Consider the following 22522-nt stretch of genomic DNA (forward strand, 5'->3'; position numbering starts at 1 on the left):
CACCTGAGGAAGGAGCAGCGCTCCGAAAGCTAGAAAGACATTGAAACAAACCTGTTGGACTTTAACCTGGTGTTGTAAGACTTCGTAAAGTTTACCTTGAAATAGAAGAAATTGTTCCAAAATCGTTCAGACAGAATAGTCCAATATGATTCCATCATTAACATTTCTGCCTCGCAGTATTATTAACGTACACTTCCAAGCACGTTTGGAAACAAGGTAGCAGATTATTATTGGGCCGATACTTACCATATCTCCGTTTCTGCGAGTTAAAATTGCCCTACCGAACATGGGAGATTGCGTGAGGCCTGAACCAGGCAGCCTTGACGCTGATTGGCTGAACGTCTGGCACAAGGTGAAGACAGGAAATGAGAGAATTGGGTCATCTGGGTGCAGAGGGAAAATAAAGCAGTGAGAAAGCAAGGAGAGTGGGCCGATGGAGGGCGCACGTGAGGAAAAGTCAGAGTGAGTAGGTGCAGAGGCAAAGTTGTGAATGAGTGAGTGAAAGGCCCGGGCTGGCAGGACAGCGCCGTCAGGGCTGGTTACAGGATCGAGAGGCACGGCGAAAGTAACCGGTGACTTTAAAAGATGGCGAAGTGGCTGAGGGAGTACTTTAATTTTGGAAATCACAAGACAAAAAATCCCCCTCAGCCGCCCAAACCGGACTACAGCAAGAAGAAACACAGCAACGCGTCGGCCTATCAGGAGAGCGATTTAATGAGATCCTATCGGCTGCAAAAAGAAAAGGACTTTGAAGACCCTTACAACAATGGGCCGGGCTCCAGCCTCCGCAGGCTGAGAGACCTGTGCAGGGAGCAGGCAGAAGAGGACAAAAGCTCCGAGAAGCGTATCATTACGCAAGCGAACCCGCTCTTGTACAGGAGCCACAGTGAGAGGAAAGCGGGCTCCTCTCCCACTGCCAGGTACACATCGCCAAAACATAGGCTCATCAAAGTGGATAGCACCCCTGTTGCAGATAAGAGCATCACCTGGAGCCCGAGCACCAACTCCAAGAAACTGCACACATCGGATGAGACGAGCTTAAAGAATGACATCGTAAGCAAATATTTAACAGTTTAATATGCGGCTTGCTGAAAACTGAGATTAGTTTAATCCTTCATGCCAGTACGCGTCCAAATTCTGAAGTAATTAGAAAATGAGAATTAACAATAACTGTGACTCCATTTACTGCCCCAGGTGACAGTCCAGGTTTGTTTCGAATCACTAGCTTCACCTGAGGAAGGAGCAGTGCTTCGAAAGCTAGTGATTTGAAACAAACCTGGACTTTAACCTGGTGTTGTAAGACTTACTACTTCATTTACTGCGACTTTGACACAGCAATGGGGTGACTTACTGTAAATCCTTTAAGAAACGATGAATCATATTTTTAAGCTGATATTTTATTTGGCAGGTGTGAGCGACCTTTGTGCCAATCCCCTCCCCTCCTACGCAATGTTTCCATGTGTTCCTGATATTACTTGGTGATTTACATAAGTGCATTGAGTATAAGTAATGTACAACAGAGGCTTCCCGCGGTAATATAATTATTGAGGTTCAGAATTGCCTGCTCAAGTTAGGGAGTTGTGTGTGACTGATCAAGATTTTGTTAACGTTCGCCTGAATAGCGGAGCAGATTTTTCGCAGCAAGAATGGTTTAGTTTTGGTTGTCACGCTGAAGAATTTTGGATGAACTGGGAACCATATTTGTTGTTTGAAGAATCCAACGGCAGTGATCATGTTACATTTTTTATTTTAATGAATGACACCAAGACCTTGAATTGTCAAAATTTCCCAAAGTACTTAAGAGGCAAAAATCACATTTTATAGTCAGCAGCAGTTAGCAAGTTCTGGGGGTGGTGACCAGAGTTCCGATGAGGACGCAACAATGTGGAGTGGTTGTTGGCAGAATATTTGAATGTGGGACCGAAACTGAAGGCTCTGGGTGGGGCGGGGTGGCGAAGCAAAGGAGCCTGAGTCAGGACAGCCAAGAGCACATCCAGTAACATGAGTGTGAGCGAGTGACAAGCCCATGGAGTGCTACAAGTAACGCGTTGCTCTTGTGAACGCTACGATTTTGCTCACCACGCAGTGTGGGAGGAAAATCCTGTACACAACATATGCAATTTATTTTCTTAAGCGAACTATGCTGTTGCCTTAACATTTTAGCCAGAAAAGGCTGTCTTTCTTGATGGCAATCTAAAGCATCAAGGGTGCTAGTAATTCCAGAGAACTTTCTTTCCTTAAAGTTGTTTTTTTTTACAGCAAATATGTTTTAGCTAAATGCACCGTGATGGTTCTACTGTTAATGGTTGTGTGACATCATCATAATCTTTATTATTGTCACAATTAGGCTTGCATTAACACTGCAATGAAGTTAGTGAAAAGCCCCTAGCTGCCACATTCCACCACCTGTTCGGGTACACAGCCGGAGAATTCAGAATGTCCAAATTACCAAACAGCACGTCTTTTGGGACTTATGGGAGGAAACTGGAGCACCCGGAGGAAACCCATGCAGACATGTGGGAGAATGTGCAGACTCCGCAAAGACAGTGACTCAAGCCGGGAATCCCTGTGAACAGCAACGGAACCCTTCTTTACAATTTGGACTGCAGCAGTTCAGGAAGGCAGCTCACCATCCTCGTTTCAAGGACAATTGGGGATGGGTAATAGAAATGCTAGCCCAGCCAGTGATGCCCACACCCTGTGAGAGGATAAAAACCTATGCGCCAGTTTCACTTTGTGCCATCCGATAAGATGGAAAACAAAGTTCCTGGCAATCGTGAAGGTAAATGTTTTTGTAACCTCCTTCTGATTGCATTCACACCATTGCCCTCATTTTATTTTGGGGAAAAAAATTGAGATGGACAGGGATGCTGGAGGGGAATTCCACAGGGAGCTCTGGATCATGACTGCGCCTTATTTGAATATTCCAACACTTATTCCACCCAAAACCAATTGGACTGACATTGGGGTCATTGATTCAGGATTCTTAGGACTCTGGCGTTTCCAAGGAATAGTCCATGGCACGATTCTAGCACTGGACAAAGGCTTTGGCACCAATTCTAGTGCATAGAGAGACCAGACTGGGAGGGTCGTGAAGAGACCTTGTAGGGTCTGCTGGTAGCAGCTGTGCTCCTCCTGGCTCATCAGGAATCCTCAGAAAAGGAATTGTACTTTTGCAAGGGTCTCTTCCCATAATGCTCCAGTTAGTACATTCTAGACCATGTAGGCAACCCAACTTAATGTTGGTCAAATCCTGTCACATCATTGACTTCATTGCAACATAACTTTAAAATTCAAAGCAAGTTTGTTGTAATTGGAGCTTCGGCCAACTCAAAAGACTGGTGAAACCTGGTAGGAATGTGTAGCGTCAGGCTGAAAAATCATAGAATTGTTATGGTGTAGAAGTAACCGGTGACATTTAGCTCATTGTGTCAAATGAGCATTATGTCTTAGTGCCATCCTCCTCCTTTTCCCCGTACTCTTGCACATGGTTTGTATTTAGATAATCATCTGCTGCCCTCTTGAATGCCTGGATTGAATGCCTCGATTGATTGAACCTATCTCCACCACACTGACCAGGCAGGCAGCGCATTCCAGACTCGAACCACTCACTGTGTGAAAATCTTTTTCTCAGATCATATTTGCTTCCTTTGCAAATCGCATTAATCTGTGCCCTTTTAACAACAGGAACAGTTTCTCCCTATCTGTCCAGCCCCTTCATGATTTTGAACACCTTTATCAAATCTCCTCCTAGCCGCTTTTTCTCCAAGGAGAACAGTCCCAACTGCTCCATTCTATCCTCATAACAGAGGTTTTTCATCCCGGTAACTATTCTTGGAAGTCTTTTGCACTTTCTCTGTGTTCACATCCTTCATGCACATGGGCAGCACGGTAGCATAGAAGGTTAGCACAATTGCTCCCCAGCTCCAGGGTCCCAGGTTCGATTCCCGGCTTGGGCCACTGTCTGCGGAGTCTGTACGTTCTCCGCGTGTGTGCATGGGTTTCCTCCGGGTGCTCCGGTTTCTTCCCACAGTCCAAAGGTGTGCAGGTTAGGTGGATTGGCCATGCTAAATTGCCCTTGGTGTCCAAAATTGCCCTTCAGTGTTGGGTAGGGTTACTGGGTTATGGGGATAGGGTGGAGGAGTGAGCTTGTGGAGGGTGCTCCTTCCAAGAACCGGTGCAGACTCGATAATTCTATGTTTCTACAATACTCCATCTGAGGTCCAATTTGAATAAATTCAGCATAACCTCTTTGTTCTAGTCCTCCATTCCCCTATTAACAAAGCCTACGATCCTGAATGCTTTATTAACTGCTCTTTTTATCTGTCCTTCTACCTTCAATGACCTATGCAGATATACATCCAGATCCCTCTGCTCCTACACCTCATTAAGAATTTTACCCTGTTGGGAACTCCCAAGTTTTTCTCCAACCCCCAAAATATCAGTTGACCATTATTTTCTGTCCAATTTTGTATCTGTGTTGCTCATGTCCCTTTTATTCCATGAACTATAACTTTTCTCACAAGTCTGTTGTGTGGCACTGTGTTGAATGACTTGGGCATCATCTTTAGGCCTTGAGGCTTATTGACTTAGCCTTATTTTACTTAACACACTAGTCTGGCTGGATAAAGAATAAAGAAAAGTACAGCAAAGGAACATGCCCTCCAAATCTGTGCTGATCGTCTAACCTAAAGCCTTCTTCACTTCCGGGATCTGTATCCCTCTATTTCCTCCATATTCATGTATTTGTTTAGACACCCCTGTCACGATCATACCTGCTTCCACCACCACCTCCAGCAGCGAGTTCCAGGCACCCACTATCCTGTGTAAAACAAACTTCCCTTGTGCATCTCTTCTAAACTTTGCACCTCACACCTTAAACCGATGTCCTTTGGCAATTGACTCTTCCATCCTGGCAAATTTCTGACTATCAAATTTGTCTATGCCCGTCATAATTTTGTAGATTTCTATCCGGTTGGTCTCAACCTCCGTTGTTCCAGTGAGATCAAACTGATTTTCTCCAACCTGTCCTCATAGCTAATGTCTCCATAACAGGCAACATTCTGGTAAAACCTCTTTTGTACCCTCTCCAAAGCCGCCACATCCTTCTGATAGTGTGGCGACCAGAATTGAACACTATATCCAAGTGTAGCCGAGTTAAGGTTCTATAGAGCTGCAGCATAGTTTGCCAATTTTTATACTTGCTGCCCTGGCCGATGAAGGTATGCATGCCATATGCCTTCTTGACTACCTTCTTCTGCATTGCCACTTTCAGTGATCTGTGGACCTGAACACCCAGATCCCTCTGCCTGTCAATACTCTTAAGGGTTCTGCCATTTACTGAATGTTTCTCTCAAAAAAACAGTTTTTAAAAGATTGAGGCTTATGTCTTTCATAGCTTGTTGATTACTCAGCAGATGTATGCCTGTCCTTCCACAAAATTAGTCATGAGCCAGAATTTGCTCATTATAATGGGCTAATGTCAATTACTCTTTATTTTTCTACAAATATTAGAATAACTTTAGGAGAGAGGCATATTCACTTTTCCAGTGTTGTGAATTATTTTGGGAAATTTTAAATCTGTAAATTACATTTTTTTTCTTGCTGTTCTCCTTCAAAATGTGATTTTTTTTTTTTTTTTTTTTTTTTCCCCTCATTCTTTCTGTAACTGATTTGACATTTAAATGTCACTATAACTTGCCATCTACCACAGTCCAAATCCTCAAATCACTGGTTAAGGAGATCCCCTGGTGGTTGCCTCTTCATTCATCTAAATTCCTTGTTTCCTCCACTGAGGTGTTGTTAGCTTTCAGTTTCGGGACTAATTGGGGAAAAATATTCCAAAATTCTTGACCTGAAGAGGTCAACTCATGATAAGCTACTGATAAGCTGCCCTGTGTTGCTCTCTTTGGTGTTGTCTCTTAATTTGGCTCTGTTTAATTATGTTTGCTCCAGAGTCGCCAGGTAACTTTCACCACTGCCACAAGGTTCAGAACCGAATACTCATCATAGGCTTGAGACACCAGATAGTAAATTCAAAAGCAATACTCATTTATTGACATGCAATCAAATCTACTCATGCAAAAACACTGGTACGGCCTCCGCTAATTTCTGGCCTACAAAACTCCTGACAGTTTTACGCAACAAAATCTCTCAGGTTTACCTTGTATCCCTGTTAGTACGCATGCATTAACACACTTCCGAATCTCAGAAGCTTGATCAGTACTGTTCTTGCGCTTGTGGTTTTTCTGTTTCCAATTGGATTCTCAATTCAAATTTTGGGTTCTCTTGGAGTGGTTAGGCCAATTCTCAATCGAGTCCCATCAGATGTCGGCAGTAAATGTTGCTCTCTTTAGTTTTGTCTCTTAATTTGACTCTGTTTAATTACGTTTGCTCAAGAGTCGTCAGGTATCTTTCGACACCGCCACAAGGTTCAGAAATGAATACTGATCACCGACTCGATACACCAGTTAGTAAGTTCAAAAGCAATGCTCATTTATTTACACACAATCAAATCTACTCATGCATAAACTCTACAAACTAAGCTATCACTATTCCTAAAGCCTATACTTAGCTTCGGGTGCCCACTCAGTCAGAGGAACAAAGGCCGTTGCTCGGTTCTGAGGCTGCTGGGTTGAGCTGTTTACAGGATAGCAACTAGGAGTGTCTATCTCGTAGCGTGTGTTGACTTGGAACTTACTTGGTCTGGCGTAGCTGCTAGGCTGGTCTCTCTTCGCAGAGAGCCAAGGCCAAAGAAGAAAGATTCTCTCTTGGGGAATACTTTTTATACCTAAAAGGACTTTGCGTGCTTTTGGGCGGGCCTTGAACTTGGCCTCAATTAATTGGGCCTTTCCCAATCATTCTTATCGATCTTCCTCCAATAGAGGGGCGGGTTCCCTGGTTGCTGGGCGTGTCCTAGGTGGCCGTTGGTTTGCTTTGTTGGAGTCTCCTCTGGCCCCGGGTGTCTGCCTTAACATTGTTTATCTAAATGTTTCCCTTTTGTCCCTGGAGATGGCTCATTAGTATGTAGTTGGCTTAGCAGTTTCTGTCCTGTCTGAGAGCCAAGGCTCTAATCAACAGACAGACCTTGCACCTGCTTGTTTCTCAGTATTGTCCAATTTTCCCTGCATTCTTTGCAAGTGTCCATTTTGTAATCCGGATGTGGCCATCCCAGATGGCTACACCTGCTACAGAAAAATCTGTTTCATGCATGATGATTTAATTTTGCTTTCAAAAATGCATTCACATCAGATTTATTATTTCACATTGATATTATTTGACTGTCAAATGTTTTACTTCATTGAGCACATTACATAGAACTTAGAACAATACAGCGCAGTACAGGCTCTTCGGCCCACGATGTTGCACCGAAACAAAAGCCATCTAACCTACACTATGCCATTATCATCCATATGTTTATCCAATAAACTTTTAAATGCCCTCAATGTTGGCGAGTTCACTACTGTAGCAGGTAGGGCATTCCACTGCCTCACTACTCTTTGCGTAAAGAACCTACCTCTGACCTCTGTCCTATATCTATTACCCCTCAGTTTAAAGTTATGTCCCCTCGTGCCAGCCATTTCCATCCGCGGGAGAAGGCTCTCACTGTCCACCCTATCTAACCCCCTGATCAATTTGTATGCCTCTATTAAGTCTCCTCTTAACCTTCTTCTCTCCAACGAAAACAACCTCAAGTCCATCAGCCTTTCCTCATAAGATTTTCCCTCCATACCAGGCAACATCCTGGTAAATCTCCTCTGCACCCGCTCCAAAGCCTCCACGTCCTTCCTATAATGCGGTGACCAGAACTGTACGCAATACTCCGAATGCGGCCGTACCAGAGTTCTGTACAGCTGCAACATGACCTCCTGACTCCGGAACTCAATCCCTCTACCAATAAAGGCCAACACTCCATAGGCCTCCTTCACAACCCTATCAACCTGGGTGGCAACTTTCAGGGATCTATGTACATGGACACCTAGATCCCTCTGCTCATCCTCACTTTCAAGAACTTTACCATTAGCCAAATATTCCGCATTCCTGTTATTCCTTCCAAAGTGAATCACCTCACACTTCTCTACATTAAACTCCATTTGCCACCTCTCAGCCCAGCTCTGCAGCTTATCTATATCCCTCTGTAACCTGCTTCATCCTTCCACACTATCGACAACACCACCGACTTTAGTATCGTCTGCAAATTTACTCACCCACCCTTCTGCGCCTTCCTCTAGGTCATTGATAAAAATGACAAACCGCAACGGCCCCAGAACAGATCCTTGTGGTACTCCACTTGTGACTGTACTCCATTCTGAACATTTCCCATCAACCACCACCCTCTGTCTTCTTTCAGCTAGCCAATTTCTGATCCACATCTCTAAATCACCCTCAATCCCCAGCCTCCGTATTTTCTGCAATAGCCTACCGTGGGGAACCTTATCAAACGCTTTGCTGAAATCCATATACACCACATCAACTGCTCTACCCTCGTCTACCTGTTCAGTCACCTTCTCAAAGAACTCAATAAGGTTTGTGAGGCATGACCTACCCTTCACAAAGCCATGCTGACTATCCCTGATCATATTATTCCTATCTAGATGATTATAAATCTTGTCTCTTATAATCCCCTCCAAGACTTTACCCACTACAGACGTGAGGCTCACCGGTCTATAGTTGCCGGGGTTGTCTCTGCTCCCCTTTTTGAACAAAGGGACCACATTTGCTGTCCTCCAGTCCTCTGGCACTATTCCTGTAGCCAATGATGACAAAAATCAAAGCCAAAGGTCCAGCAATCTCTTCCCTGGCCTCCCAGAGAATCCTAGGATAAATCCCATCAGGTCCCGGGGACTTATCTAATTTCAGCCTGTCCAGAATTGCCAACACCTCTTCCCTACGTACCTCAATGCCATCTATTCTATTAGCCTGGGGCTCAGCATTCTCCTCCACAACATTATCTTTTTCCTGAGTGAATACTGACGAAAAATATTCATTTAGTATCTCGCCTATCTCTTCAGACTCCACACACAATTTCCCATCCCTGTCCTTGACTGGTCCTACTCTTTCCCTAGTCATTCGCTTATTCCTGACATACCTATAGAAAGCTTTTGGGTTTTCCTTGATCCTTCCTGCCAAATACTTCTCATGTCCCCTCCTTGCTCGTCTTAGCTCTCTCTTTAGATCCTGCCTCGCTACCTTGTAACTATCCATCGCCCCAACTGAAACTTCACACCTCATCTTCACATAGGCCTCCTTCTTCCTCTTAACAAGAGATTCCACTTTCTTGGTAAACCACGGTTCCCTCGCTCGACGCCTTCCTCCCTGTCTGACTGGTACATACTTATCAAGAACACGCAGTAGCTGATCCTTGAACAAGCCCCACTTGCAGCCTACTTCTCCACCTTATTCCCCCCCCCCCCCCCCAAGTCACGTCTAATGGCATCATAATTGCCCTTCCCCCAGCTATAACTCTTGCCCTGTGGTGTATACTTATCCCTTTCCATCATTAACGTAAACGTCACCGAATTGTGGTCACTGTCCCCAAAGTGCTCTCCTACCTCCAAATCCAACACCTGGCCTGGTTCATTACCCAAAACCAAATCCAACGTGGCCTCGCCTCTTGTTGGCCTGTCAACATATTGTTTCAGGAAACCCTCCTGCACACACTGTACAAAAAACGACCCATCTAATGTACTCGAACTATATCTTTTCCAGTCAATATTTGGAAAGTTAAAGTCTCCCATAATAACTACCCTGTTACTTTCGCTCTCATCCAGAATCATCTTCGCCATCCTTTCCTCTACATCCCTAGAACTATTTGGAGGCCTATAGAAAACTCCCAACAGGGTGACCTCTCCTTTCCTGTTTCTAACTTCAGCCCATACTACCTCGGCAGAAGAGTCCCCATCTAGCATCCTCTCCGCCACCGTAATACTGCTCTTGACTAGCAGCGCCACACCTCCCCCTCTTTTGCCTCCTTCTCTGAGCTTATGAAAACACCTAAACCCCGGAACCTGCAACATCCATTCCTGTCCCTGCTCTATCCATGTCTCCGAAATGGCCACAACATCGAAGTCCCAGGTACCAACCCATGCTGCCAGTTCCCCTACATTGTTTCGTATACTCCTGGCATTGAAGTAGACACACTTCAAACCACCTGCCTGAACACTGGCCCCCTCCTGCGACGTCAAGGCTCATACTTCAGCATACGGTCATAAAACGATTTTCCAGTTGATGAAAAGAATCCCCTGCCCCTTTCCAACTTGTTGCTTTTTAAAAACGTTTGTTGCATGCAAATTGGTAGTTATGTTGGGGTGAGACTTGGAAAATAATTAATTAGTTGTAAAATGGTTCAGGGAAATCGTGAAATATTTTAATTTTTTTTACAGAGCATATCTTTCATTAAATTGGTTCTCAATGTGCTGCTTTCAAAATGTTCAAGTTATTGAATAACTGGGAAGATGATCTGAGAATCCAAGCTGTGAAATCTTAACAGCAAAGATCTTGGAAATATTTTAACAATATGGGTAATAATAACTAATGCTACAGAGAAGTCTTATTTTGCAGGAAAGGCTGAATCAGCTCTATATAGCAGTTTGATACGATTGGCCACAGAGAATATGTATCCCTTGTGTAGAAATCCAAAACCAGGAGCCAAAATATGTAATTGACAGTTACATTTAATAGGGAATTCAGGAGAATCCTCTTTGTGCAAAGAATGTAAATTGTCGGCCAACATACGTCCATTTAAATATTGTCCTTTCCCCCTCTTTTTGGTGCCTGAATCAGAGATGATAAAGGCGTTTGATAGAGTGAAGTGAAAATATCACTTGAGATTTTTGGGAGGTTAGCACTGTTGCTTCACAGTGCCAGGGTCCCAAGTTCGATTCCCGGCTTGGGTCACTGTCTGTGCAGAGTCTGCACGGTCTCCCTGTGTCTGCGTGGGTTTCCTCCCACAAGTCCCGAAAGATGTGCTGTTGGGTAATTTCGATATTCTGAATTCTCCCTCCGTGTCCCCGAACAGGCACCAGAATGTGGCGACTAAGGGCTTTTCTTAGTAACTTCATTGCAGAGTTAATGTAAACCTACTTGTGATAATAAAGATTATTATGTTATAAAGCTTTGGATTTGGACAAAAGTTTATATCCTGGATTTGTTTACTTTATAGAGCCCCACTGCCAGCGTTCGCACAAATGCTTTTAATTCTGGCTACTTTCTGCTGAATTGGGGCACAAGGCAAGAATGTCCATTGTCTCTGCTCCTGTTTACTTTGGCAATAGAACCACGCACCATAGCACTGAGGTCTTCTTTTAAGTGCAGTAAGACATAGGAGCAGAATTAGGCCACTCAGCCCATCGAGTCTGCTGCCCCATTCAACCCTGGCTGATATTTTTCTCATCGCCATTCTCCTGCCTTCTCCCCATAACCCCTGATCCCCCTAATAATCAAGAACCTACTTCCAGTGTGGACCATGGAGTAAGTGGTCACATTCAAGGCCGCTCCTGCCCAAGGTTACAGAAAAGAGCTCCCTAGAGCTGCATGTTTCCCAGGGTGTTTGTTCACTGTAACCTGTTTTGATACATGTTTGCAATAAAATACATTTATATTTAAAAAAAAAAAGAAGAACCTATCTATCTCTGTCTTAAAGTTAGTCAGTGATTTGTCCTCCACACCCTCCTGCGGCAAAGAGTTCCACAGATTCACCATCCTCTGGTTCAAGAAGTTCCTCCTCATCTCTGTTTTAAAGGATCGTCCCTTTATTCTGATATTGTGTCCTCTGGTTCTAGTTTTTCCCACAAGTGGCAACATCCTCCCACGTCCATTCTATCCAGGCCTCACAGTATCCTGTAAGTTTCAATAAGATACCCCTCTCATCCTTCTGAACTCCAATAAATACAGACCCAGAGACCTCAACCATTCCTCATACGACAAGCTTTACATTCCAGGGATCATTCTTGTGAGCCTCCTCTCTACCCTTTCCAAGGCCATCCTTCCTTAGATACGGGGCCCAAAACTGCTCGCAATACTCCAAATGGGGTCTCACCAGAACCTTGTACAGCCTCCGAAGTACATCCCTGGTCTTGTATTCTCGCCCTCTCGACATGAATGTGAACATTGCGTTTGCCTTCCGAACTGCAGACTGAACCCAACCCTTAACCTCAAGTGAATCTTGAACAAGGACTAACGAGTCCCTTTGTGCTTCTGATTTCCTAAGCATTTCCCCATTCAGAAAATAGTCTATGCCTCCATTCCTCCTTCCAAAGTTCATAACCTCACACTTTTCCACATTGTATTCCATCTGCCACTTCTTTGCCCAACCTCCTAGCCTGTCCAAGTCATTAGGGGCAGCACGGTAGCACAGTTGGTAGCACTGTTGCTTCACAGCTCCAGGGACCCGGATTCGATTCCCTGGGTCACTGTCTGTGTGGAGTCTGCACATTACCCCCGGGTGCTCCTGTTTCCTCCCACAAGTCCCGAAAGATGAGTTGTTAGGTAATTTGGACATTCTGAATTCTCCCTCTGTGTAGCCGAACTTCATTGCAGTGACAATGTAAGCCTACTTGTGACAAAAAAGGTTGTTGTTCTGCAGCCCCCTGCTTCCTCAATACAACCTGTTCCTCTACAGATCTTTGTATCATCGGCAAACTAGTCGGAAAATAGTCAATACCTAAATTCCTCCTTTCAAAGTGCATAACCTCACACTTTTCGACATTGTATTTCATTTGCCACTTCATTGCCCACTCTCCTAGCTTGTCCAAATCCTTCTGAAGCCCGCTTGCTTCCTCAATACTACCCCTCCCTCTACAGATCATTGAATCACCTGCAGACTGAGCAACAGTGCCTTCAGTTCCTCCTTCCAGATTATTAATGTATATTGTGAAAAGTTATGGACTCTGAGGCACACCACTCGTCACCGGCTGCCAACCTGAAAAAGACCCCTTTCTCCCCACTCTGGCTTCTGCCAGTCAGCCTATCCAAGCCAGGATCTTATCCTGAACACCATGGGCTCTTTACTTACTTAACTGTCTCCTGTGCGGCCCCTTGTCAAAGGCCTACTGGAAATCTAAATACATCACATCCACTGGTTCTCCTTTGCCTAACTTCCTTGTTACCTCCCCAAAGAACTCTTACAGATTTGTCAGACATGAGCTCCCCTTGGCGAAGCCGTGCTGTCTCAGTCCTATTTTATCATGCGCTTCCAAGTTCTCTGCGATATCATCTTTAATAATGGACTCTAAAATCTTACCAATGACCAAAGTCAGGCTAACCGGTTGATGGATCTGTACTTTGTTAATATATTTATGTGTCACCGCACTATCTATTAGTCGACAGAACTCGAGACTAAGCTTCTTGGTTGAAGTCAAGTATAGCTTTATTTGTGTCAGTTTTAAAGTCTACTGATCAAGTCAAATTTTATGCGAATACAGAATCTAGAAAGTTGTTTGTCCAACGCAAATACAGATGGTTGAGTTGAATTCAAAATACGTTCGTGGTAATTTCTTCAGATCAAAATGCACAATACAAAAATGAAACAAAAAAATAGCTGTTTGCAAAGCAAAGTAAGAATACTTTTCAAAGGTTAGGTTAAAAATGAATTCGGAGAGAAAAAGTTCTCTCCCGGCCTCATAAGGGAATCATAATCTTCTAGGTTCTGTCCCCTTTCTGACTGTGGTTGGTTTAAAATAATTATCTCTTCAAATTTGACAGACAAATTATAATGTGGCCTGGGAGAATTTCTACATGTTTCCATAATATGGTGTGATCAAACCACCTGTTATCCCCCCATGTTTTCTAGAACTGGGATGTTTGCCCAGTGAGTTTATTCTGCAATGTGGATAGTCGGCTTTCAAACTGACTTCCTTATCTGACCTTTTCCCATGCGCTCAGCCTTTTTTGCTGTCATATATATGGCTAATATATGATTTTTAATAATATACTGTCACTGAATCATTTCTTCCTTTTAAACTTTTATTACTTATAAGAAAAGTAGATTTCTATCACTGGCCTATAATTTTCTATCTTCTGCCTCTGTCCATTCTTAAACAGTGGTGTTACATTAGCCACTTTCCAGTCCCTTGGGACCCTCCCTGCCTCCAGTGATTCCTGAAAGGTCACCACCAATGCCTCCACGATCTCCTCAGCTATCTCTCTTAGAACCCTGGGATGTGGTCCATCTGGTGCAGGTGATTTACCCACCTTCAGACCTTTCAGTTTCCCCAGAATCTTCTCCTCCGTGATGGCCACTACACTCTCCTCTGCCCCCTGATTTTCCTGGATGTCTGGCTTCCACTAGTGTCTTCCACCGTGAAGACTGATGCAAAGTAACTGTTCAGTTCCTCTGCCATTTCTTTGTTTTCTATTCTTACTTCTCCAGCCACATTTTCCAGCGGTCCAATATCTATTTTTGCCCCTCTCACCTTTTTATATATTGAAAAAAAAAACTCTTCCTATTTTCTTCTGTTATATTACTAGGTAGCTTGCACTCGTATTTCATCTCCCCCCCCCCCTTATTGCTTTTTAAATTGTCCTCTGCTCACTTTTAAAGGCTTCCCAATCCTCTAGCTTCGCACTAATCCTCGCCACTTTTTTATACTTTTACTTTTGCTTTTTGTGCTGCCCTTGGCTTCCCCTATCAGCCATGGATGCCTTGTACTCTCCTTAGCATGTTTCCTCCTCCTTGGGATGAATTTTTGTTGTGCCTCCCGCAAAACCCCTGCCATTGCTGTTCCACTGTTTTCCCTGCTGGGCTCCCTTTCCAACCAACTCTGGCCAGCAAATCCCTCATGTCTTTGTAGTTACCCTTATTTAATTGTAATACCGTTCCATCTGATTGCAGATTCTCCCCCTCAAACTGCAGGGTAAATGTTTATCATATTGTGGTCACTGCTCCCTAAGGGTTTCTTCACCTTAAGTTCCCTAATCAAGCCTGACTCATTACACTTAACCAAATCCAGAATTGCCTGTTTCCCTCGTAGGCTCTGTCACAAGCTGTTCCAGAAAACCATCTCTTAGACATTCCACAAATTCCTTTTCTTGGGATCCACTATAACCTGATTTTCCCAGTTCACCTGCATATTGAAGTCCCCCATGATTATTGTGTTATTTCCTTTTTTTACATGCCTTTTCTATCTCCTGATTTATTTTCTGTCCCACATCCTGACTTCTGTTAGGGGGCCTTTACATAATTCCCATCAGGGTCTTTTTACCTTTGCAATTCCTCAACTCTACCCACAGAGATTTTATGCCTTCTGATCCTATATTGCTCCTTGCTATTGATTTAACTTCAGCCCTTACTAACAATGCAACCCCGCCACATTTGCCCATCTGCCTGTTCTTTCTATTGGGTACATATCCTTGGATATTTAGATCCCAGCCCTGATCGCTTTGCAGCCACTTCTCTGTGATGCCCACATCGTACCGGCCAATTTCAATGTGCGCAACAAGCTCCGTATGCTTGTTCCATGTACTGCATGCATTTAGGTACAACATCCTCTCTTCTCACACTGTCACTTTTTTTTCTCAGCTGGAGGGTGATGATGTTCTCTTATTTTTGTTCTCTATTTCCCCACTAGTTATTACACCTTCTAAGCTCTATGGAGTGGGATAAGTTGGGGAGGGTTGGAACATCGGGTGTCCTTGTATGCAGATGACCTGCTTCTTTGTATTAAGGACCCAGTATCCACTATTGACGAGATAATAAAGCTACTTGGGCGTTTTGGCTCCTTTTCTGGGTATAAGTTGAATTTTGATAATAGTGAATGCTTCCCGGTTAACTTCCCTCAATGACAATTTCCCATTCATCAGCAGATCTACACATTATATTCCCAGCAAGACAAAATTAAGTCACCGCAAAATATATTTTTTAACATTTAAATGTAAGCATAGAAAAATACAGATCCCTGGCACTCTGACGCAGCAATGCTAACCATCGTGTTGCCACAGATATTGAGGTGGAGTCTAGGTTAGAACTCAGAGAGGAATTTGAAAGATGAGTAAAGAATGAGATGGTGAGGAATCAGTTGCAACATAATCAGAGAGGGAAATGTAGGCGAACAGGTTGAGGATTAGGGTTGTAAATATATGGGGACAGCAGAACTGTTGTATTAGAGTTTTCAATCCCTTGCAGATAGTTGGGCACAGAGTGTATCATGTGGGCAAATTAGTAGAATCAATCCTGAGAGGTGGAATTAACTGTCACTGAGAAAGCCATGGACCAGTCAAGGATAGTCAGCATGGATTTGTTAAAGGAAGGTCTTGTCTCTAATTTCATTGAATTCTTTGAGGAAGTGACGAGAAGGGTTGATGAAGGTGTGTACATGCATTTTCGCAAGGTGTTTGACAATGTACCACATGGCAGGTTGGTCAAAAAAGTGAAAGCCCATGAGATACAGGGCAATATGGCCAATTGGATAAAACCGAACAACAAAGAAAAGCACAGGAACAGGCCCTTTGGCCCTCCAAGCCTGTGCCGACCATGCTGTCCATCTAAACTAAAATCTTCTACACTTCCGGGATACATATCCCTCTATTCCCATCCTATTCATGTATTTATCAAGATGCCCCTTAAATGTCACCATCGTCCCTGCTTCTACTACCTCCTCCGGCAGCGAGTTCCAGGCACCCTCTGTGTTTTATTTTTTTTAAAACTCCTCTAAACCTGGCCCCTCGCACCTTAAACCTACGCCCCCTAGTAATTGACCCCTCTACCCTGGGCAAAAGCCTCTGACTATCCACTCTGCCTATGCCCCTCATAACATTGTAGACCTCTTTCAGGTCGCCCCTCAACCTCCGTCGTTCCAGTGAGAACAAACCGAGTTTATTCAACCGCTCCTCATAGCTAATGCGCTCCATACCAGGCAACATCCTGGTAAATCTCTTCTGCACCCTCTCTAAAGCCTTCACATCCTTCTGGTACTGTGGCGACCAGAATTGAACACTATACTCCAAGTGTGGCCTAACTAAGGTTCTATACAGCTGCAACATGGCTTGCCAATTCTTATATTCAATGCCTGGCCAATGAAGGCAAGCATGCTGTATGCCTTCTTGACTACCTTCTCCACCTGTGTTGCCACTTTCAGTGACCTGTGGACCTGTACACCTTATCTCTCTGACTGTCAAGACTCTTGAGGGTTCTACCATTCACTGTATATTCCCTATCTGCATTAGACCTTCCAAAATGCATAACCTCACATTTGTCCGGATTATACTCCATCTGCCACCTCTCCGCCCAAGTCTCCAAACAATCTAAATCCTGCTGTATCCTCTGACAGTCCTCATCGCTATCCGCAATTCCACCAACCTGTGTGTCGTCTGCAAACTTACTAATCATACCAGTTATATTTTCCTCAATCATTTATATATACTACGAGCAGCAAAGGTACCAGCACTGATCCCTGCGGAACACCACTAGTCACAGCCCTCCAATTAGAAAATCACCCTTCCATTGCTACTCTCTGCCTTCTATGATCTAGCCAGTTCTGAATCCATCTTGCCAGCTCGCCCCTGATCCCATGTGACTTCACCTTTTGTACCAGTCTGCCATGAGGGACCTTGTCAAAGGCCTTACTGAAGTCCATATAGACAACATCTACTGCCCTACCTGCATCAATCATCTTTGTGACCTCTTCAAAAAACTCTATCAAGTTAGTGAGACACGACCTCCCCTTCACACAACTGTGCTGCCTCTCGCTAATACTTCCATTTGCTTCTAAATGGGAGTAGATCCTGTCTCAAAGAAATCTCTCCAGTAGTTTCCCTACCACTGACGTAAGGCTCACTGGCCTGTAGTTCCCGGGATTATCCTTGCTACCCTTCTTAAACAAAGGAACAACATTGGCTATTCTCCAGTCCTCTGGGACATCCCCTGAAGACAGTGAGGATCCAAAGATTTCTGTCAGGCCCTCAGCAATTTTCTCTCTAGCCTCCATCAGTATTCTGGGGCAGATCCCATCAGGCCCTGGAGACTTATCTACCGTAATATCTTTCAAGACTCCCAACACCTCATCTTTTTGGATCTAAATGTGTCCCAGGCAATCTACACATCCTTCTCCAGACTCAACGGGCGTGATTCTCCGCTCCTGCGACTAAGTGCCTATGCAGTCGTGAACGCCGTCGAGTGTCACGACAGCACAAAGCGGTCGCGATGGATTCAAGGCCCGAAAATGGGCTAGGAGCGGGGCTGCGAGGAATTTTGGGGGCGCGCGCGTGTCGCGAAAGCAGCGTCGTCAGCGCGCGCCGGGCAATGGCGCCGCGTAAAAGCGGCGCCGCGTAACTGGCGTTACCCGCGCATGCGTGGTTGCCATCCTCCCCGAGGCCACCCCGCAAGAAGATGTCTGATGGATCTTGCGGGACGCGGAGGAAAGGAGGTCCTCCTTCAGAGAGGCCGGCCCGCCGATCGGTGGGCACCGATCGCGGGCCAGCCCCATTTGAGGCGCGTCCCCCCCCCCCCCCAGTGCAGGAATACCCCCCCCCCCCCCAGCGTTCCTGCGCTGTTCCCGCCGGCAGCGACCAGGTGTGGAAGGCGCCGGTGGGAACCAGTCGTATTGGGCAGGCCGCTCTGCCCATCCGGGCCGGAGAATAGCGGAGAATCGCCATTTTGGGTGTCTTGGGCGATTCTCTGGCCTGCGCCGCGCAGAACATGACTGGGCCATTCTCGCTGCTCGGGTGAATCGCGTGAGGCCGTTGGACCGGCGTCGCGTGGGAAAATGGCGCTCCAGGCGATTCTCCCAACCGGCGCGGGAGCGGAGAATCGTGCGCATGATCTACCAGTTCCTTCTCTTTGGTGAACACTGATGAAAAGTATTCATTTAGTACCTGCCCCATTTCCTCTGGCTCCACACATAGATTTCCTTGCCTGTCCTTCAGTGGGCCAACCTTTTCTCTGGCTACCCTCTTGCTTTTTATGTACGTGTAAAAAGCCTTGGGATTTTCCTTAACCCATAATTTTGGCTTGATACCGGAAACCAAGGGTAATAGTCGATGACTGCCCTTGCAATTGGAAAGCTGTTTCAAGTGGTGTTCCCAAGGCTCGGTTCCCAAGACCCTTACTGTTTGTGTTATATATTAACAATTTGCACGTGAACATGAAATGAACTGAAAATCGCTTATTTTCACAAGTAGGCTTCAAATTAAGTTACTGTGAAAAGCCCCTAGTTGCCGCATTCCGGCGCCTGTTCGGGGAGGCTGGTACGGGAATTGAACCGTGCTGCTGTCCTGCCTTGGTCTGCTTTAAAAGCCAGCAATTTAGCCTAGTGTGCTAAACCAGCCCCAGTAAACCAGCTCTCCCCATGGAGAGCACAATTGGGAAATATGCAGATGAGACAAAGATTGACCAAGTGGTGGACAGTGCAGAGGATAGCTATATTCTCCAAAATGATATCGATGGGTTAGTGGAGTGGGTGGTTGGTTAAGTGGCAGGTGGAATTTAACACCGAGAAGTGTGAGGTCATGCGCTTAGGGAAGTCAAACAGTTATAGGGAGAACACCATAAATGGGAATGTACTGAGGGGTAGATGAAGTGAGAGATCTTGGCTTACAAGTACGCCGGCCCGTAATGTCAGCAGTTTAAGAAGACAAGGTTGTCAAGAATGTTCTCCTCAATTCGCAGCGATCTAGAATATGAAAGTGAGGATATAATGTTGGAATTGTACAAAACACTGGTGAGGCCACAACTGGAATAGTGTGCAGCTCTGGTCACCATATTACAGGAAGGACATAATTGCTCTGGAGAGAGTGCAGAGCAGGTTTACAAGAATGTTGGCAGGGCTAGAAATGTGTAGCTACGAGGAGAGATTGGATAGGTTGATTTTCCTTGGAACAAAGAAGGATGAGGGGAGACTTAATTGAGGCGTATAAAGCTATGAGAGGAAGAGATAGTGAACAGAACAAAATTGTTTCCCTTGGTGGAGAATTCTAGAACCAGGGACTTGGATTCAAGATAAGTGGCAGAAGGTGTAGAGCGGACATGAAGAAGAACCTTTTTACGCAGAGGATAGTGCGAGTCTGGAATTCGCTGTCTGAGTTGCTAGTGGAGGCAGTGACTCTTTTTTTTAAGGAGTACCTGAATCTGCACCAGTGCTGTCAGATACAGTGCTACGGACCGGGTGCAGGAAAGTGGGATTAGAAAGGGCACTCACGGGTGTCCTTGTGGACAAGATTGGCCGAATGGCTTCCTCCTGTGCTGTAGCTTTTCTATGACATACAGATCACATTTCTTTCTTGATGAGGATGTCAGTTACCTTACTGGTAAGCTATATTTAAAACATGTGGCTTTATGGCTCTTCAGCTTTTAAATGTTCAGAACAGTTCAGATATTTCATTTTGCTTTACTTGGCTCAGTTGGGCTGGTCGCAGGTATCAAGTGTCAGCTGGAAGTGTAAATAATTAGCTTGTTAGAGCTCGGTTTCTGTCAAAATATCAGATGTAAATTTCCTCCTGTAAATTAAGCTGCCCTCTACTCTGTATGCAGCTACTGTATAAATGACGTACACGCCCATTATTTTCACAGGTGTGTGCATGTTTGTTCGTCCAGTCTCTTTCTTCTCACAGCCCCACCTTCTTGGATGCAAATGAATGAGCCAGCCTGAGAATTTTTACAAAAGTTCACAGCATTTATTTTCTTCAAATGGCCGAATTCACGCACTGAGGAAAAGGACTATTCAGCTTGCCCGCTGTGTGATATTGCCCCTATTTTTGTACACATCTGGTGTGGCTTGAGGTGGTGCTGTCCTGAATTGCATTAGAATTTAATAATGGATCTCCACGAAATGTTACTGTAGTCCATACATAATTATGACTTTAAAATCTTGGATAATGTGAGGTAATGCATTTTGGAAGATCAATGACCGGTGGGAAATATACGATAAATGGCAGAACCCTTGAAAGTATTGACAGGCGGAGGGATCTGGGTGCACTGGTTCACAGGTCACAAAGTGGCAGCGCAGGTGGAGAAGGTAGATAAGAATGCAGAGGGCATGCTTGCCTTCATCAGATGGGGCATAGAGTATAAAAGTTGGCAAGTCATGCTGCAGCTATATAGAACGATAGTTAGGCTACACTTGGAATACAGTGTTCAATTCAGGGTACAGGACAGGTTTACCAGGATGTTGCCTGGTACGGAGGGCATTAGCTATGAGGAGTTGGATAAACTCAGTTTCTTCTCATTGGAACTACGGAGGTTGAGGGATGACCTAACAGAAGTTTACAAAATTATGAGGGGCAGAGACCAAGTGGATAGTCGGGAGCCTTTTCCTAGGATGGAAGAGTAAATTACTAGGGGACATAGGTTTAAGGTGCAAGGGGAAAAGTTTAGCGGTGAAGAGACACTGATTTAATGGGCAGATTTAAATCACTGATTTAATGGGCTAGAAGATTGTAGTTAAGTCGGGCAGCATGGTCGGCACGGGCTTGGAGGGCCGAAGGGCCTGTTCCTGTGCTGTACATTTCTTTGTTCTTTGTATGACCTTCCGGCCTCATTGTGCCCTCTCTCAAGCAAAATGAGACCGGTGAATAACGGGAGAGGTCAAAAACAAGATCTGCGCAACAGTTTGTGATGCAACCGGCCCGCTCCCGTAGGCGAATTCGAGATCTCGTCGTAGTGTGGCGAGAAGCCAGTTATCACCAATTAAGCCCCATTCCCATACAATTAAAGAGAGCCACCCGTTATCCGACAGTTTCCTGTCAATCAGCAGCCTCCCCAGCAAGTGGCCATGCTGGCGGCGATTCAAACTCCTTTTGAAAAACATAAACCTGGTGGAAGGACTTCTGTGGGAAGCCGAGGACGTGTGCAGCTCACAGGGAAAGAGCCCAGGGGCAGTGGGCTTGCCACCCTAGTGCTCAGCGGAAGTGGGGAAAGCTTGGCTGTGGATGGGGTCCCTCCACACAGGTGGGCCGCCGTGGGAGGTGCTGAGGGGGGCACCAGCTAGTGACCGCTCACAGCTCCACCATGCCAACCCCTGGATCATGTGCACCCTGTCCAGGGCAACCCTGGTCTCTGCCCATCTGCCCCATCAATCACCCATAACCCCCGCCAACTGCTGAGGCCTCGAGCTGCGGGGCTGAACGCTATTGCTGTTAGGGAATTGGTAATCGTGGTTAAGTGAGCACTTCACACATACCAAGTGAACTCCCGTGGGTGGGCGGGCCATGTAGCATGTGGAAGTCATTGCCTAGCATCCCAATCACACCCTGATGCATGGACACTGTGCTTGAACACTGGGAGGCAACACCACACACAACATCTGAACACCTAGGGGATTGTTACACAGCTCCAGGGACATGCCCACGGCCGGAGGGTGGGTGAGCACCACAGGGAGGGATGCCTAGCGAGATGGGCAGAGGGTCCCGAGGTCAGTCCGTATTGCTGAAAAAATTGACAAGAAGCATCATAATGGTTGTGCAAAAAGGTGTTTAATGTGTTGTACAAAGATCCTGCACCATCGTGTCGACGCCCTCGGCGATGCTCCTCAGTGACTGAAACACATCCCCCAGTGCAGCACCTCGGCATTGCACACCTGCGACTGGGACAAGA

The 22522-nt window shown here is 45.3% G+C and overlaps 1 protein-coding gene across 2 annotated transcripts in view; it reads left to right on the top strand.

Moving 5' to 3' along the window:
* Nucleotides 1-397: 397 nt before the first annotated feature.
* The window catches only part of LOC140429754 (SH2 domain-containing adapter protein B-like), a 199443-nt gene continuing 177318 nt past the window's right edge, over nt 398-22522 (top strand). For both annotated transcript variants that reach the window (XM_072517127.1, XM_072517128.1), the window contains exon 1: nt 398-1053. In XM_072517127.1, the coding sequence (XP_072373228.1) occupies nt 586-1053 (468 nt within the window). In that variant the 5' untranslated portion in view covers nt 398-585. The remainder of the gene's footprint in view (nt 1054-22522) is intronic.

Source organism: Scyliorhinus torazame, chromosome 9 (assembly GCF_047496885.1).
Source record: "Scyliorhinus torazame isolate Kashiwa2021f chromosome 9, sScyTor2.1, whole genome shotgun sequence".
In the NCBI taxonomy this organism is placed as follows: domain Eukaryota; kingdom Metazoa; phylum Chordata; class Chondrichthyes; order Carcharhiniformes; family Scyliorhinidae; genus Scyliorhinus; species Scyliorhinus torazame.